The 16,618-nt window shown below is 38.9% G+C and overlaps 1 protein-coding gene across 7 annotated transcripts in view; it reads right to left on the bottom strand.

Annotated features, from left to right (window-relative positions):
* The window catches only part of UBE2Q2 (ubiquitin conjugating enzyme E2 Q2), a 46,241-nt gene that overhangs the window by 24,187 nt on the left and 5,436 nt on the right, over nucleotides 1–16,618 (bottom strand). For 3 of the 7 annotated variants that reach the window (XM_086849361.1, XM_086849360.1, XM_086849364.1), the window contains exon 2: nucleotides 5,723–5,824. The exons of 2 other annotated variants lie outside the window; for them this stretch is intronic. In XM_086849361.1, coding sequence (XP_086705487.1) covers nucleotides 5,723–5,824 — 102 coding nt within the window. Of the gene's footprint in view, nucleotides 1–5,722; nucleotides 5,825–11,046; nucleotides 11,128–16,618 lie in introns of those variants that run through there. 2 more of the 7 variants (XM_023934225.2, XM_086849362.1) reach the window with 2 other exon arrangements.

The following is a 16,618-nucleotide window of genomic DNA, read 5'->3' as shown; positions in this document are numbered from 1 at the left end:
CACAGCTATGTCAGGAAAACAAAAAAAGGACTGCAAAATCCATTTGTAAAAGGGTCAACACCTCATTATTTGCAAAATAATTCCCTAGGTGAAGCTTGCAGAAATTATACATCCATTTAAGGACTTTTCTTTCAGCTATCAAGGAGAATTTGTCTTGCCAATTGTTGAAGGCAGTGTGCAAGACAGTCCTTTCTGCACACACACACTCCAAAATACACATCTAAAACCTTGCTATTGGCCAGTTAAATGCTCTCACCTTACCCCACTGGAAGTGAAAAATTCAGTCTTTCCAGGGTTAAGAGCTCATTTCCAAGCCCAAATCACTAACAGTGATAGGCAAATGTTGCCCTTATGCTATCTAAAAGCTTCAGTGCTTTTCCCTTCTACAGCAGAATTCCACATTGTGTTTCATAGGAATGCTATTTATCCGAGGCCATGAACTGAGATACCAGCCTGCATTACAACACTATCACACCATGTCTGCTGCTTCTGCATCATTCACGAGAGTCAACCCAACCCAAAAATAAAGCAGATAATCAACCTAACTTAAAAATAAAGCTGATATCACCAAAAGGACTGGGACACCAGCACCACGTTTCTTAGGAATATATACATGAGACATGATAGGTTTTGGCAAAAACCCTTCTATTCTGTAACAACCACATGTCTCATCAGCATTAAGACTCTACACTTCTTTGAAGCTTCCTGGGTACCTGGAACATCAGGAAATCTTTTTAGCAGACAGCAATCAGGTTAATCAATCAATAAGTTAGATGCCAGATAGAATCAGAGGTCTTAGAACTATTATTTTCAGTATGTGCAAGATGCTTAAAGTTGCACTGCTACACATTTTGTTGATAAACTTTTTCTCTGCATGAACACTGCCTCATGGAGAGCTGGAGCACAAACCATACAATCCCAGGAGCTGTAATTCTTCTCACAGAGGCAATAATTTGTTCACATCTTCTGTGAATCATACAAAAAATAAATCCAAGCAGTGAGGGAAGACTGCCATCATTGGCATTTGCTGGTCAATTAGCACTGGCCTTGGAAAAGCAGATAAACACAGTATTAGATGTGCCTTGACAGAGAGAGAATAAGGGCTGGAGAGTTAAGAACTGCTTGCTGCCCTGCTTCCTTCACTCCCTCCCCCTTCCTCCCCACAAAATGTCCTGTCAGCTGAACTGAAATTCAGAATGGATTTTTGCAGCCAGGGCCTAATACACTGTAAGCTTCCCTTACTTCCAAGCACAGCACCACAAGCAAGGAACAGCAGCACCCTCAAAATAACAAGGTGCTGGCACAGCCTGGGCTGAGTTACAGCTGTGCCTGGGGAGGGCCTCCAGCAGCTTTTCACCTTCTCATTTCCACTGCACCACAGATCACACTACTATGTGGCAACTTATCAGCTTTGTGGCAGATCAATTCCTGGTGTGCTTCAGCACACCAGCACCATTTGATCATGAAGGGGGAGGCAAAGACCTGCTGAGAGCAGGGATCCCCTTCCTTGGCAGGATTCTACATTGCAGGGTCAGCTTAATGCAGCTCATACTGCAGTTCATTTTTATAGATCAGCAGCTTATTTAAAATCAGTGTCTACAATTTGCAAAGGTGGTGGCAGAGCAAGAAGCTGATCCTGTCTGTACAACCCTCTCACCCTTCTTCATTATTGCTACATTTTTCCTCCACAGGAATTGATTTAATACCATTGATCTTTCTGCCATGGATCACCATCACTGTTATCCTTTATTCTCTGCTCATCTGTATGAAAAATCACAGGATAATTTCAGCTGAAAGGCATATCTGGAAGACACCTGATCCAGCCCTGTGCTCTAAGCAGGGCCTGGCATGGTTTGGTATGTGTTGGTATGTACACAAACAGATTATCAAAAGGGAGTGCAGATTTCTGTCATGTATTAATAATTTAAATGTATTTCCAGGGTAACTCCACAGGCTTGACTAATGTAAAATGAATGCTTAACACACACTTGGAGGCCACTGAAGAAAAGTGAGCTATCAGTACACCAGTAGGAATATAAACTGCCTAAAGCACAAAGTAAACAGCAACTAGAACTCATAACCCACAGGGTAAAGGAGCAATGTGAAGAGCCTGCAGAACGGAAACCCTCAAATCATCAAGTACATTAATAAATTTGTTATATTTATTATAATTAATAGCAAAATAACAAAAATTACACCATTAGAATACACACCCTCTATAATTTTTAATGCTTCAAGAGTTCTGAGAAGTTGGTGGTTCTTTTGGACACCATAATGCTGGTTTAGAACATGAGCACCTCTTGGAATTTTGCTTCCTATCTTAACATCCTGTACATGTGAAAACAGTTTAGAACAATTTTTTTCTGAAACCCAGCCTACACTAGGAAGCTTTTTTAATGTATGAAGAGATCTTTTTAATGCAGTATGAAAGCATTAACAATTTTAGGATACCTTTGATGAGATTAATATCCTGCTGGCTTCACTATGAAATGCCCCGTTTCCTGATTCCCAAGAAAAATGAATTTAAGAAGTACAGTTTAAGCATGGAAATAATTATTCTATGTGTCTCTACATATATCCACAATATCTGTATAAAAATAAATGCATCAATAAGTCTTAGTATACCACTGAGAAAGTGCTGAATAAAGATACAAATGGAAACAGATGGAAGTAATAATTGTCACTTGGAGTGTGCCCACTACTTGGTTATCAGGTAACAGTGACAGTACCTCACCTGGCCTCCTCCACAACCAGCAGCCTCAGGCAGTTTCAAAATAAAGCAAAGCTGATTTCTGCATTTTGTCTCTGCAACTCCCAGTGCAGAAATAGGTGCTGCCACACAGAGTTTGCAAGAGTCAAAGTTCTTCCCTGAAATGCCTCCATGCAGGACTTAATCTATAATATTAACACAGAAGCAGAGTACTTCAAGAGAGCAGTTTATCCAAGCTGTAAACATACTTATGCCAGGAATTGTGTATTAACTTTTGACATCTTCCAGGCAAGTTTAAGGTCGAGAGTCTAAGAATTAAAGCTGACTCTCTCAATTTAAGCACATTTCCCTATTCTCTTCAAAAAGCAATCCTCCAAAATTGTGTAGAGCTATACTTAACATTTCATGAAATGACATTTGAGGCTTCAGACTTGCATCCTGTAACTTCCATAATATTAAACAGAAAAAGGGAATCACAGTAAGATCTCTCTTTTGCACAGCACAGCCACTAGAAGGCAGATGGCAGTTTCATACTCAGGAAGTCTAAAGTTTGGCTGATTTTTCAGAAGGAAATTCAGGAGACACTAGGGGCTAAAAACTCTGTAGCCTCATCTATTGACTAAAACTTGTCCAAAATTGACAACCAAGCAGCTAAGCTGTCCAAACCTGATGATATCCATGCTGATCACATTGTTAATAACCTTCCAACATTTTCAGTGTTTTGAAAAGTTTTCATAGCAAAAGTAGCATGGCTGGTGCAAGGTAACTAACACAGTTTCAGATCCACAGAAGATTTTCCAGGAAACACGTGTATGATTTCAACATCAGAAACCAGTTTTTGTTTTACCATGTCAAACAACAAGGCTTCCACAGGTCAAACATTTATGCCTGAAGAGCATGTTCTTCAGTTTCCCAACAGCTGACACCTGTCCCATGCTACAAAGCAGGTAGAAAGGGCAGTGGCATACCAAAGCCTAAACCAGGGTACATGTGCTAGCACTGCTTTTAGCACAGCTGAGCTCCTGGAAGAGTCAAATGCCTTTTCCCATTCAAAATTTGACTGCTCCAGTAACCTTGAGTTTAGACCAATATGGCACTGATGATCTTTCACCTGCAGTAAATTAAAAGAAAGCTAATTTGAAACATTCTAGATGATTTTAAATTAAACAAAGTGAATTTTTATGAGACTGTGATAAATTAGAAGCATTTGGATTTTTTATCCCTTCCTACTCTGCTGCAGAAGTCTGTGTGAGCTGCTCCATGCCATTGAAAGGGAGAGTGTTCCATGGGGAAGAGTTATAGGGAAAAAAACCCCCACAATTAAGAAGTTTCAAGTCATGTCTTTTGAGCAAAACAAGCAGTCAGATTTTGTACTGCAAGTATTTGTCTCCTCAGCCACTCCCATCTGCCTTCACCTTGGCATAGCACGATGCAGGGTGGATTCCTGAGAAACCAATGGGCCATCACAGGTGTCTATTACATCAACTCATCAGCTTTTACATGGGCAAGTACAATCTTGATAACAGAAGCTGTTTTCTTACCAGCTACATAAGCAGTCTGTGTGCATATGCAACTCAGCACAGCAAGTCCCATGCATGTACACAACAAAGCTTTCCAGCCTCTTGCAGGCAATTGCACACAGGAAATATCTTGTCCAGAACCTTTAGGCTGAATATCAAGCCACACCAGCTTCAAGCTACACAATCTTCTGAAAAGTGTCTTAAAGCAAAAAAGCTCATTTGGCCAGATTGTCTGCTAGTGCCCCTTTCTGTGTCTTTCCAGACAAAGATTTATAATACTCTTCTGAATGTAGTTCAGTCTAAATTTTAGACTGAAATAGAAAATACAGATATGTACACCTTGCACAGTCAAATCCAGCAAAATTCATGAAAACACTAATGCTCCTCTACAATTGTTTTTAATTATGGCAAGGCCCACAATGACTCACTTTTATTAGTTTCCTAATTATTTCTGCTAGAAATCAAATGCATCCTAAACTATCTTCAGAAAGACGCTTGTGCATTTTTATTTAAAGCTGAGTATCCTAGATGAATATTATCCCAGTAAACCTGACAAGTAGGTTTTCCTAAGAAAGAACATTCCAAATTTTTCCCAAACCAGACAAATACTAAGCACATAATCCATACAATAAGCAGTATTCTGCAGACTGATTTGTTTTGTATGCATCCCATTCATGTCCACCAAAATAAACACAAAATGCTAGTATCATCTGTTAATAAAGATTACCTGAGTTTGTCAGCAGGTTGCAATACTCCTTTTTGTGGCACAAACTGCATTTGTACTTAAATTTATTTCCAAGCATTGTTTAAGGACAGTTTCCTACACAGAATAGGAAGTTAGTTTTTGTATTCATGTGCCCTTCCCTTGAGCTCCCATTGGCACATGAAAAGGGTATTTAAGTAAGATATAATGCTTGAGTTTTCTGAAATCCAAAACCATCAGAATCTGTATACAAATATTTCCTTTAAGTAGCAATTGTCCAAAGTTGCAACACTGCTAAGGAACATCTTCATGAACCAGAAGCTATCAGGCCAAGTTTCCTTTGAAAGAAGGAAAGAATTCAAGAAACCAAGAATTCTTGGTATTATTGTCATGTTTTGGAGACTACACATTCTCAAGAGTACAAAGTTTTGCCTCTGGAATTGACTTCTGTGCAAAGAAAACTCTACAACACCTGTTTTATTCAGCAGTTTTAATATTTTTACCCACTTTGCTGTTTCATTATTTTCAGAAAACTTCACACTGTAATTACTGGGGTTGAAACTTTACTTCAATGCTTACTCTCTAGAAGAAGGTATCTTCTCCTTCTTGCCTCAAATCTTTTGGATTACTTTTAGCTCATAAGTTTTCTTGGAAGAGAAAGTTGTGTTTACAAAATCCCCCAAACAACCCTAAAACTGAACTAGTTGACCTATACTTGTTAATGTGACAAAGTCAAGTAAACACACAAGGCCAAGTAAATGCCCAAAATAACAAAAATACTTCACTCACCAGAGTATTGCTCTTAATATCTTCTAAACGTTCTAAGACTGAAGTCAGGTTTGGGTCATCTGATTCTACAAACCATATTGGTGATGAAGAGGGGTAAGATTCCTGTTTAAAAAAAGAGAAACAACACAAGACCCAACAAATAAACAAAAAATCCCAAAGCTTTTAAAAATCATTTACCCCCAAAATTTCTTAACACAGTATTAATACCACCTTTAATCTTACTCTGTGTCAGGTAACACAGAAGCTTTTAACACCACATTTTAGGCAATGCAAAAGAAACTGAAAGAAATCCATCCAACTCGTTCTTCTAGTATTTCAACTGATTTTTGTCTCAGATGATGGATATACATAAGAAGCAGTGCTGAAATGTTTAAAACCTTGGGGGCAGGTGGAGCAGGAGGGTCAAATTTAAATATATTTAGGTATGGGTGATTATTAGCAAAAAAAATGGAACCACAAGTAGTGCATGTCAAAAAATAAAAGTGATGCTGATTTTTCATAATAACACAGCTGCTTGCATAGAAAAGTTGTGAAAGCAATAAAACTTGGAGTCTTTAGATTTCCTCCTCAAACAGGATTATTGAAACTCTTCTAGCACCAACCCGCAGGCAAAAGCAATACAGCTCAAATGTCCTACCTTGAAGGACAGTTTAACTGGCACATCACAGTGCCAAAATCTGCCACTTTATCTTTGTACCACCAAGGCTCATAGAGGATATCCCACTGTTGAAAATTTCTCATGAATACACTGCATCCAGGAAAGCCCATGGCAAAACTCCACTCCATCCAGAGAGTCCCACAGCCAGCAGGCACCAGGACACAGCCAGGTGACACCAAATGGGCTCACAGGATTACAAGTGTGCTCCATTTGTTTTTTTGCACAACAAGCCATGGTGTGGGCACATGGAACCCATGGAAGAGACACAGCTCACGGGTGCCACTAAGGTGCCACGGAATGCAGCCCTTCCAAAGGTGCTTGGCAGACCCCTGCTACAGAAAGGTAAACAGAAACCCTTTGGTTCTTGTTCAGATGTTTCAAAAACCAATTCCAATTTTCTCCTCACACAGGTTTGGTGACATTGTGAGGATGGAAGATACCAAGTAGCTTCCAACTCAACAGTAAGTGTACCTTCATATCATTGATTTTAGTTATTTATTTTAGTTATTTAAAGCATTCTCCACTTCTCACCCTTTCAATTAAACTTTAGTAGCTGAGGACAAATTGCTGAACCTCAGTTTTATCACACAGATATTATCTTTGTATCCCCAGGTCTTACAAAATAATGAGGGAATTTTCATTCATTTCCCTCACTGCTGTTGAAAAGGGAAAAAAAAATCCATCTTTCTCATTCCAGAGACAATAAATTATGTTTCAATCTTCAAAAGTTAACAGGCAAGGCTTGAAAACTGGAGAAAAATACAAGCATGTCAGAACTGGCTTTTAATAAAGTGTATTTCCTAACTGATCTTCTATCTGAAGTTCTGAACCCCATAAACAAACCCTTATGACTACAGGACATCAGCTTTGGCAAAACAGACTGACACCATACACCATAGAAGTTCTAGATACAGCGGTCTAAAATTCCCATCTTCAGGAAACTGAAGCCTTTGCATAAACTTATTTTTTAACAAGTTCAATCCCCTCAAGTTTATGTATATTTTTTTTTTCTAAATCACAGCTACAAACTTCTTAAAGGAATACATAATATTCCCAGTATCTTTATGAAATGACAAACTCTTCACATCTTTCATCTTCACTTCAAAGCACACAATACACACTATACTATGCTTTGCTTGCTCTTTGTATTTCTCTATGGAAATGTTGGTGCAATCTGAAGTCACTTAGTAGTAGTGTTTCCCCTACTGCTTTTCTCTTAACTTCATGAGCTGCACTGAGAAGTTTGGGTCTCAAGAACAGCTTGGGTCAAAGAAGTATTCAGGCAGTGGGTCCACAGTTAGCAGAGATTCCCTTGTGTTGCTCCCCTACAAAGCAGAGACCTTGGAATATCTATTCTTGATTAACTAAGGCCTAACATCTCATATAATACCTAGCAAAAAAGTCAAGTACTCAGCTTGCCAAGATTTATGGCTAAGGCAGGCTAACAGATGTGGTTTAATCACTTTCTTTACACAACACAGTACTTGAGTATTTTCTTCTCAGTTTCATTTAATGGATTAACCACTATCTCTGTGGGAGAAACAAGACTGAATTCTCCGTTGCCACTGAGTTTCTAAACTGTTATTTTTAGGAGTTAATTTCATTAAAGGTATTTCAGTTTTCATACTGCTAACATCTCACTCACTTTTAATAACATGCAACCTACTTGTGAAGTCTTCTGCACTGGTGCAACCTTCTCACCTCAAGCCTTTCCCACTGCACACTGACCTGGTTGTGCAGGGGGAACAATATGAGGGAATCTCTGCTAACTGCAGCCCCACTGCTTGAATACTTCTTTGACCCAGCTGTTCTTGAGACCCAAACTTCTCAGAGCAGCTCATGAAGTTAAGAAAAAGACAGTAGGGGAAACACTACTACCATGACTTTATATTACACCAACATTCTCCTCAAGAAATACAAAGAGCAAGCAAAATCCCTTCCAAGATTCACCAAGCCATCTGTTTTTTAAAATCCTCAGACTCAACAGAATAAAAATATTCTCCAGATATAGTCACATTTGGACTGTGCACATATGCACCATTCTGCTAACAGGTATTTATGGCTTTTTTTTTTAAATCAAGCATTTTTAAAATATGTTAGTCCAGACCTCCAAAAATCTATTAATTGCAAAGATTTATAGAAGACAAGCACCTGCTGGTCCTCTCTTCCAAATCGTATCTGGAATCTGAAGACTGCTTAGAGAGTGGAACTCAACTCTTCCCTGTCTATACTCCTTTTTTCTGACAATTTTATTTCTCCTTTTTCAACCTAAAGAACAGTCCTACAGTAGGACATTCCTTATTGTAACCAGTGTCTATTCCAGTCTGGGGGCCTATATAATTATCACCTCCAAAATACTTGCAGCATGTACATGTACATCAGCCAGATACAAGACTGACAGTGCAGATCTGATGATCAAGCAATTCCACCATGAGTTTAAATACACTGCAGTGGCTACTTGAACATGCTGCTACCCTCCTGCTCTGAGGGACAGTCCTTACTCGTGGTTTACACTCAACTCCATTTTGTGCCCTGAAAACAAGCCCTCCTGAAGGCAAGAAAACCTACAAGGACTCAATACTGCCTGGATTATGAGTGTATAGCACCCATGAATGACTATGTCCTAAAAATTATTAACTATTAAATTTTTAGTCTGATCTAGCTTTTGAAACATGAATGAGAAGAATGCACTTCTCAGTAAGGCTCCTCTTTAATACTACAAGCATATTTACTCAGCTTTATCAGAAAATATTTCAAGTTTTAGATTTTTGGAATATGACTATTTAACGGCACATTCCAACTTTTTCACAACAGATACTTAATATTAAAATACAAATTCAGTCAAGCTTTCACTTTGTGGCAATGCTTAATTTGTCACGCTTACCAATAAATATATTAATTTAATTAAAAAACAAATGCCATTATGTTTCTTTAGATCTGTAAGTAATCCATATTTTTGGAACAGCTGATTTCCACGCGGATATGAGTCACTGTATTTTGAAATACAGAATTCACACATGAACTTCAAACGTTCTGAACTTGAGATATAAAAAGGCTCATGAGTTTGTAATAACCACAGCAGGCAACTTAAAGCTAAGCTTGTGGTTTGTAAGGTTAAACAACTGAACTTCACGTGAGCTAATTCTGTTGAGAGAATTAAATCAGCTTTTTTTTTTTCTTTCTGTATCTACATGCTATAGAGAAAAGAGGCGGATTTGAGCTGTGTCATGTAAGGCTTCTAAAATACAACATATGAGAGGAACCCTAAAATAGCAGTTATTTTACTATTAATTATCAGTGGCTAAAAAGCCCCATTACTGTGGGCCTTTCACTAGAGAGCTGCCATGCAGTGATTCTGTCTCTGTGATCTCTCTCAGCTGCACAGCTCTCACCATATTCAGTATTGGAGATGTTTTATGTAACTGCTGCATTTTTTGCTGCTCTCCACAAGCGAAGGCAGCAGCTCTTCTGCAGAGGGGGTGCTGTGGGGCACAGCAGTGCCCACTGGCCAGTGGTGACAGCACAGCTCACCCACATGGGGCAGGACAAAGGCAGCATGTTTACAGCAGCACAGATACAATTACAATTCATGGCATCATCACTTCTAGAGACTCTTTGTATCAGCACCAGGACAGACTGGGAGCTTTGTCAAGGCAAATGCTTCTGTGACAGAATGCAGCAAAAGAATTTAGCCTGCTAATAAACACACAAAATACAAAGGGAATAAAACCCTGCACTCCTGCCATGGGAACAATTTCAAAACTGATCAAAATCATTTAGGAAAACCACTGTGTTAGAAGAATACACACGGGATCTCACTGTTCAGGCATTCCATTACATCCTCTGTAAGAGCTCTTCTTACATTCAACAACTTTGCTAACCAAAGGGGAAAAAAAAAAAAAAGCAGCAAAATGTGACAGAAGATTCTAGGAACACACACAGTAAGACAGCTTTTCCCAGGCAGGATCTGTCATCTAAGTATATCCTATCTAAGCTTCCTCATCCTTAACAATAAGGCCATTTCCTTGCAATGTTATATAATCTTTATCCTGCTTTCTAAAGCTACAGTGACACAATTTTGATGTAAGAGACTTTTAAAACAAGACATTTCTAAATTACTACAATACTGTTAGAATTGTGATGTTGCTAAATCAAAACATCTCACTCTTAACATTACCTGCAGTTTGCTACAATGCAAAAGAATAATCATCTCTCTTTGTAAACAACTGAGCCATTTTCTCACAGCTAAATGGTAGGAAAACACATTTAAACACATGGCTACTGCATTATGATTTAAAAATACAATGACAAAGTGACAGTTCTTAATTTTCTTTAATTTCCTGATCATGCTAGATGGAAAAAAGTGTGGGGGTGGTTTCTTTTAAAAATCCTGAGCATACTGTCTGAACAAATTCAAACCATTTTTATTTTTCTTTTTTTGTTTTCACAAAATCCCCATCATAGACAGAACCTAGTTCTATACTTTTTATACCAGATACAACTAAAACTTAGCTAATCTTCCTAACAGTCCTTCTAATATTCACTTTCTCAGTCCCAAAATTTTTCTTCATTCTCTTTTTTTACAAAAAGCAGAACATCAAATTCCCAGGTTTAAACTAACCACCTCAGATACTGAGAAGGCTGGAAAGAGACCATTCTTGCTCACCCAAATCTTGGTAATGAAGTAAATCCTAATGGAACAAGACATCTCAGAGGTCCAATATAATCTTCTCAAGGTGAATACACTTGCCTCTATAGACATATGCCAAATAATTGATTTCAAATCACAGATGTCTTTCCAACTTCATCCATTTAATTAAACAGAAGAATCAGATCATTATTAAGGTGGCCTTAATAAGGGTCATATATAAATCCTACATGAACATTCAATAAACACTGAAGAATAAACAACAATTAGCTACACTTTAGTACACATTATTTGCAATTGTTAGTCAATCATTCACCACTTATTTTTCCATCTGTATCAAGCTGCCTTTAGAAGAAAAAACCCACAAAGTTAATATTAACAAAAATATCAGGATTTAGGCAGATATTCTTAAAGCTAATGTTTAACTTGGTGTCCATAAAACACTAGTACTTACAGCTACTTAAAACAGCATTAGTTGTGATTACACAACTGACAGATTGTTTCCCATTATTAGAGGCCAAATTTTCCAAAGGCAGCTTAAGAAGCAGTAAGCATTTTCTACCACTGGCAGCTCAAGTGCCAGTGAAATCCACAGGCTTAAGAACCTTTAAAAGCCAGCAGATTGTCATCTGCCCTCTCAACCAATCCTTTATAACAATTAAGAAAGAAGAAAGCATGAAGAATCAGTTTCATTGAAAGTAATCCAAATCAAACTATTTCCCAGAAACCTCCAGTTACTTAAACTCCCCAAATTTTTATTTTCAAAGAGTCAGACATCACCATTTGCTGTGTTGTATAGATCAAGTCATTGAACATTACAATTCTCTAACATTTGCGCTTTTAGATATGAAAAATTTGTCATTTCTTAAAGACTCCAAGATGTCAGTGATCCAGAGTTCTAAAATATAAGAAAAGTATTTGCAATGGAGAGTTTAAAATGCAATTTAGTATTTCTGGTAGCAAGGAAGCAAAGTGAATTTTAAACTACCAAACAAGAGGTAAACTTTAACTTGCTTTTCCTCTTGAATTTTAAAACCATATATAACATGCTGTTCACCTGCCTGAAGACAAGCCTGTATAGCTTTACTTTTCGTCCACCCTCCCTAAAGCCTGACAGGCTCAGTTCAGTGAGAACACTTGCTCACCACCACACAACACCAAGTCCTGCACTTGGTATTCACCAAGTTCAGCTCTCTGAAATACCCATCTCTCCCTACAACATACAAAATTACTGCAATTCTACTCCTAAATTTAATGGCTGTATTGACAGCTGCAACCTGTACACAATCCCAGGTGAAGCACCATCCTTTGGTAGGATCTCTGGGATTGCCAGAGCTTAATCATCTTGCACCTTTACAGGAAGAAGGTGAAAGAATCCCCTAATCCTGTCCTATGTCAGCTCTGCTAATACGCTCAGTGCTGCAGAAGCCAATACCTTCAGGAGCGCATTAAATCAACACAACAAGCAGGGTCACAGCTGGCCTCTCCCACACACCTCTAGGGAAGGAGGCAAGTGTAGCAGAGTACCCTGGTTTAGAATTGTTCAGGTTATTAAACACAGCCATGCTAGAAGGGAGGGTCAAAGGTATGTGCCTCATGGAGCAGAAAGACTGTAACAAACCACCACTCTATAGATGCCAGTAAAATTCACTCTGCGACCACGAACAAAACAAAAATACAGTTCTCTGTACGAACAAGTTCTGACTGGAGAAGACTACCACAAAAATAACTAGGAGGAAATGTTTGTTGCAAGTATATAGAATGGTTCTGAGGACCCCTTTTGTTGTCACAAGGCCCTTCTGAGAGAAGGGCCACTGCCCTACTGTCACATCAGGTGTCACAGGCACACACGTGGCACTCTGACACTGCACCTTCTCCAGCTGCCTTCTGCACAAGGGCACAGGGACCACAGCACGGCTCTGAATCAACTGAAACTTTACACCATACAACACTTCTTGCAATATACAGATTCAGCAGCTTCTGTAAGTGCCAATCTTCATTGACAGCGACCACAGAATGAAGGAATTTCAACAGGGACAGTATTTCAATGGCAATTCACTTATGTACAAATTATTCCAAAATCCAAGCAGTTTGTAATCTGCACTAATTCATTAGTTCAACCCAAGCCCATAGAATTTTCTTGGAAGTATTATGGAATCTTTTAACTTCTTAGAACTTCTATACACCCAAGATAGAAAATAACATTTTGAGGAAAAAAAAAATTTTGAAAACTTAAGTAGCTGCTGCTTTCAAACAGGCAGATACAAGAGGCCAATAATTTTAAAGTTTGTGGAATAATCTAAGACACTTTAGTGTTTTACTTCCATATCTCTCTGTCCTGGTACACACATCTCTCACTGCTCAAAACATCACTACCTGGTAAGAAGCCAAAGCATCTACAACCAAAGTAGCAAAGGCACAGATCATCACTTCAAATGGTCACAAATATGAAGGCAAATGTGGCATTATAATTCTTACATTTCTTGTGGTCAAGTTCTTGAGGCCAGCTGCTCTTCAAATTACTTAATCTATGCAAAATGTCACAACTGCCAAGCCCCATACATAAAATTCTATATAACCCTGGGAAAAACAGGTCTATCAGATTCTCTTATCAGCTGTCACAACTTCATCCTCTCTCTATACCAAGCAAAAGGCTTGTCCAGTGGAACAAAACTACACAGACTTAAAATATTAATTTGGAGTATCAAAGAAAAAAATTTCACTTTTCTGATAAAACACAGTTACTGTTCATCACTGTGAAGTAGCATTTTACCACATCATAATGCAGCATGTAATCTCTCCACTCAAGGAGGTTCACAGAAAAAAAACAAACACTCAACATTTTATCCAGACCCAAACTAAAAATCCACCAAATGTTACTGAACTGCTGCTCAAACACAACTCAACACTACAGGACTGTATTAACAGCATAGCAAGTAAGTTGTTCTGGAGCATCACATAGTCTCTGAAAATGTACATTATCGTGAAGGGCCAACCTATGGGAGCTAAGGAACATTGCTTTGCCAATGTTAATAGCAACAAAAAAAAGTTAAACATCCTCCACACTCAAAACTGAGCAAAGCACACAGCACTGCTGAAGACTAAGTGACGTGCTGATTTGGAACATGGCTGTAGACTCAAAACTATGTCCAGGTTTTTATTACAGCACCTCACAGCAGCAGGACCAAGCTATCCTGCTCCTCACACACAAAAACCCACTGTGCACTTGCACCCTCAGCTTGCCAGTTGTCAGAGGCTGGTTGTTTGGGAGCCCTCAGACACACAAGGGGTTCTCTTTAATGCACATATTACACATGCACTCAAGTTGGCAGTGCTTTACCTATGAGCAGCTACACATATGGGCTCAAGAGAAAGGTATTTTGCAAATCTGATTCTGCAATACTCTCTTTACTACCAGCACAGAATCTGATGTGTCCAAATTCCTGCAGGAAGTCTGGTTACTTGAAACAAATTATCGACTCCTTCTAATTATCAAGAGTTATTTCTGCAACTATACCAGCCAGTTATCATAAGCAAGAGTGTCACAAAGCTAGAGTAACAAGAAATGGCTTCTAGTATGGCTAGAACAGAAAAACTGGTTATAACAAAGTTGTGATATATCCCTCCTCTCATCAACTTAAATTCAGAAAGTTTCCTTGCAGACCTGCTCTCACCTTTATCACTTACACAGTTACTCCACAGTATGCAAAGTCTGATATCACCTCTGTTGTCACCCAGAAGATCCAGGCTTCCCCTTCTTCCTCTAACTTCAGGAATTTACATCTTTCAAGTGTTCAAATCACTCAGCATCCCCTTCTATTTGTGCCCTTTCCCCTCTCTGAAAGGAATCCTCCTCTTTTACACCTTTTTCTCTTGCAAACTTCCTGTACTCCAGATACACCTGCAGGTAGAAGAATTTTTATTCTCACCCATGGCTGAGAGAGGTCCTGCTGCTCCTCACACCTGAGAGCATTCCAACCACCATGCTCCCAAGCTCCCCCCTCACAGTAATGTACACAGCTGCCCTGATGCTGCTTAGCCACAGGCCTTCAGATTAGAGCTGGATGGAATCTGCATGTCCCCCACATGCAAAATTTCAGCACCATGGAGTTTAACCAGTGGTTACCATTAGAAAGTTAAATAACACAACTGTTACCACAATTATTTCCTACTTCAAAAATTCAAGGAAGCCTGTGGTATCTTGAACACCACTGCTCAGGAACACTTTGATTTTTTTCTAATGCCACTATACAAGTTCTAACAGAGCTTATGTTCCTGCCTTCCCGAATACACACTGAAGAAGCAACTGCAAGATCTACAACTGCATTGAATTATTCTGCTCTAAGAGGGCAAAAGATTGAGATCTGAAAGGAGAATACAGTTTATACTAAATCTTCATAAATCATGAGCTGCTCTACAGTACTTGTAAACAAGAGATAAAGAAAAAAAACCCCACATATAAGGTCATTATTTTCATATCACGCTTAGAGATTACAGCTGGACACAAGACATCAGTGAGACATACAATAACTGGTATGCTTGATATCAACTGAGAATCATTGTGATCATATTAGCTTCAAGTGTGTACTGCATACAGGCAGACTGATCGAAGATTAAATGCTAAATAGTGTCTTCTTACTATAATCAGTCATTTAATTTTCCAGTTGTCTTCTAGGAGCTACTGGTGAAAGGTCATTTGTGATTCTCCTATATGACTTGTAGCTGAAGAAACACAGTAGAACACATACTAAATCATCAACTGTATAGTCTCTTAAAAACAGAATATTACCATTTAAAGGAAAAAAAGACCCCAAATACTCCAGCCAAGAATTCAGGCATTTACAACCTTTCAAAACTACATAAAGGCAAATCACCTGACAGTACTGAAAAAAGTCCACACTGAGGCATAACTAAAATAGTAGTCATTTCTGTTAATCAACTTCTACAAACATTTGTTCCTATCAAGAAATTTTACCTCCTCTTTCTTTCCTATTAATAATAGTCTTTAAAGAATTACCTCCATCTCTGCATCTTGCAGTCTCCAGGAAAGAGGCAGATTTTACAAGTACACAAACTCCTCACAATTAAGTCTGGTCCAGCTATCACTAACAACTCAGGCACTCGTGGAGACCCAGGGGCCTGGTGCCACCCCAGGCACTGCACCCAGGAGAGGTCAGTCCCAAGTACCAGCCAGGGCCCTGCCAGCACTGCTGGATCCAGCAGCTCCCACTCACTGCTGTGCCCCTGCTGTGACAGGACAACTGTTTGTGCAGCTAAACCAGACTGGGAAATAGTCCAGATCAACAAGAACTCGGTAAGAATTTATACCTGCCAGCCAGGTCCTTAATGCAGCAAACTCAATTTCAGCCACCTCACAAGGCACATAGCCTCTGCTGATCTACAAGAAACAGCACTATTACAGACTGCTCAGGGCACCATCACACCTCATTCTTACTAACAATGGCAATTTTAATTACATGTTGAGGATATCAACAATGCATCAATACACAACACCTCCTGAGCAGCTCACAGGAGGGAGGACGTTGAGTAAAAAGAACTTACTTTTTCCTACAAAACTTCTTTAACCATC

Source organism: Cyanistes caeruleus, chromosome 13 (assembly GCF_971803275.1).
Source record: "Cyanistes caeruleus chromosome 13, bCyaCae1.hap1.1, whole genome shotgun sequence".
In the NCBI taxonomy this organism is placed as follows: Eukaryota; Metazoa; Chordata; class Aves; order Passeriformes; family Paridae; genus Cyanistes; species Cyanistes caeruleus.
Note: the sequence above shows the minus strand (reverse complement) of the source record. Positions and strands in the feature narration are given on the sequence as shown.